At 58.5% G+C, this 2,135-nt stretch overlaps 1 protein-coding gene across 1 annotated transcript; it reads left to right on the top strand.

Moving 5' to 3' along the window:
• Window positions 1-6: 6 nt before the first annotated feature.
• FDPS (farnesyl diphosphate synthase) lies at window positions 7-2,082 on the top strand. The gene is made up of 7 exons (XM_009319774.1): window positions 7-82; window positions 187-309; window positions 551-639; window positions 914-986; window positions 1,128-1,205; window positions 1,281-1,415; window positions 1,714-2,082. The coding sequence occupies exons 1-7, from the start codon at window positions 35-37 to the stop codon at window positions 1,912-1,914; spliced, it is 747 nt and encodes a 248-aa protein (XP_009318049.1). The 5' UTR covers window positions 7-34; the 3' UTR covers window positions 1,915-2,082.
• The last annotated feature ends 53 nt before the right edge of the window (window positions 2,083-2,135 follow it).

The raw sequence follows: 2,135 nt of genomic DNA on the forward strand, positions 1-2,135 counted from the left end.
GTTCCAAGCCTTTTTCCTGGTGGCTGATGACATCATGGACGCGTCCCTCACCCGCCGGGGGCAGCTCTGCTGGTACAAGAAGGTGAGAGCGTTCGGGAGGCCCCTGTCCGCTGGGGGAGCGCGGGGGGTCCTGTGGGGTCAGGGTGTTCTGTGACACCTCCCTGCCCCCCCCTCCCCCCGGCGCAGGAGGGGATCGGTCTGGATGCCGTCAACGATGCCTTCCTCCTCGAGTCGTCTGTCTACAGGCTGCTGAAGAAGTACTGTGGGGAGCGCCCCTACTACCTGCACCTGCTGGAGCTTTTCTTGCAGGTGAGCCTGGCCCCTGCCGCCGCCGCCGCCTCCAGATTTACCTTGGGTCTGGGCCATCTCTGGATGTTTGGTGGCGTGTGGATCTCAGACTGTTCCTTAAGCTCCTGGGCATCCTGCCAGACACGCACCTTTCCTTCAGGCTCGGAGAGGAGCCGAAATGGGACTTAGGTTTGGAGTTTTCACTGTGCTGCGGGGACTGTCCTGGGGTACTGCGTGAATAAATCCTTTCTTTCCTCTGCAGACCGCTTACCAGACTGAGCTCGGGCAGATGCTGGACCTCATCACTGCTCCAGTTTCCCAGGTGGATTTGAATCGCTTCAGTGAGCAGAGGTAAAAAGACGGAAGGGGACAGAGATGCCAGCCCAGCTGTGGCAGGGCGGCTCTGCTTGCAGGCGCTTCCAGACTGTGTAAGAGGGACAACTGGCTTGCTGAAATGCTGCTGCCTCCTACCAGGCTTTGGGGAGCGAGTCTTGCTTGTGCTGTCAGAGCTCGGGAGCTGGTTTGGAGGGAGATGCTGCTCTTCTCCTGCTGGCCCTGACCTGCAGAGCCCTGGTGGGAGGGGAAGGCCTGGGCTTTGTCGCTGAGCGGGGTTTCTCTGCCGCAGGTATAAGGCAATCGTTAAGTACAAGACGGCGTACTACTCCTTCTACCTGCCGGTGGCCGCTGCCATGTACATGGTGAGTCTTATGGAAACAGTCTCAGGAGGGGCCTAACCCTCGGTATGAGGCTGTCGAGGAGGGCAGGGGGTTTGGGAGATGGAAAGAAGGGAGGTGGAAGGCAGGTACTGGAAGGCTTTATTCCTTTTTTCTCCCTCTTAGACTGGTATTGACAGCAAGGAGGAGCATGACAGTGCCAAAGCGATCTTGCTGGAGATGGGCGAATTCTTTCAGATCCAGGTGGGAGGTGGCTCCCCGTCCCTCAGTGCTTGTAAGATGCTGGTCGTGGCACTCAGTGTTTCCATCTTCACACAGGATGATTACCTGGACTGCTTTGGGGACCCGGAGCTGATGGGGAAGGTTGGCACTGATATCCAGGACAATAAGTGCAGCTGGCTGGTGGTGGAGTGTCTGCGTCGGGTCACGCCAGACCAGAGGCAGATCCTGGAGGTAACACCACCAGGCTGACAGGAAACCCCCTGAAGATGGGGGAGAGGCGGTGTGGACTCCCTCCCTGAGGACATGGTGTAGAGGGACTGTAGTGCCATAACGTGCGCCTGAAAAGCCACGTGCCACCCTGTGTAGCTGCACTGTGCTGCTACCTGGCTGGGAGAAGGGTTGGTGGTTGTGAGGCGTATGAGATGGAAGCAGGGAGAACAAGAGGTCACTCCTGCCACACTTTGAACGAGCAGCTATGGCAGTGGCCGTGAGCTAGACCTCAGCCTGACTTGTTCTGGTGTTTTCTCAGGAGAACTATGGCTGTAAGGAGCCCGAGAAGGTGGCAAAGGTGAAGGAGCTCTATGAGACTCTGGGCATGAGGGCTGCTTTTCAGGAGTACGAGGAGAGCAGCTATCGGCGCCTGCAGGAACTGATCAAAAAGCACACCAGCCACCTCCCCAAGGAGATCTTTCTTGGCCTAGCGCAGAAGATTTACAAGCGGCAGAAGTGATGGTGGGCCGGCCTGTCTGTGGACTGCTCTGCTTAGTCTTTGTTAAGGGGGCCGGGTAGGGTTTGCCTCCCTGGCCGTAGCTGCCTGGGGCTGGTCCCTGCCTCCCCCCGTCCAGGGGGTCTCCTGCGCTGGGCTGGGGGTCCGGGGGCTGTTTGTAGACCGTGCGATGAGGCTGGGGCTGGGTCTTGTCAATCATCTGCCAGCGTGTGTCAATAAACATA

This window comes from Pygoscelis adeliae, unplaced genomic scaffold, assembly GCF_000699105.1.
Source record: "Pygoscelis adeliae isolate BGI_AS28 unplaced genomic scaffold, ASM69910v1 Scaffold181, whole genome shotgun sequence".
Taxonomy (NCBI): Eukaryota; Metazoa; Chordata; class Aves; order Sphenisciformes; family Spheniscidae; genus Pygoscelis; species Pygoscelis adeliae.

Bases quoted from the DNA above. Each gene is read 5' to 3' on its own strand.
- FDPS (XM_009319774.1), top strand. From the start codon at position 35: ATGGACGCGTCCCTCACCCGCCGGGGGCAGCTCTGCTGGTACAAGAAG. The intron at 987-1,127 runs GTGAGTCTTATG...TCTCCCTCTTAG, and splicing joins TGGCCGCTGCCATGTACATG to ACTGGTATTGACAGCAAGGA. The intron at 1,206-1,280 runs GTGGGAGGTGGC...ATCTTCACACAG, and splicing joins GCGAATTCTTTCAGATCCAG to GATGATTACCTGGACTGCTT.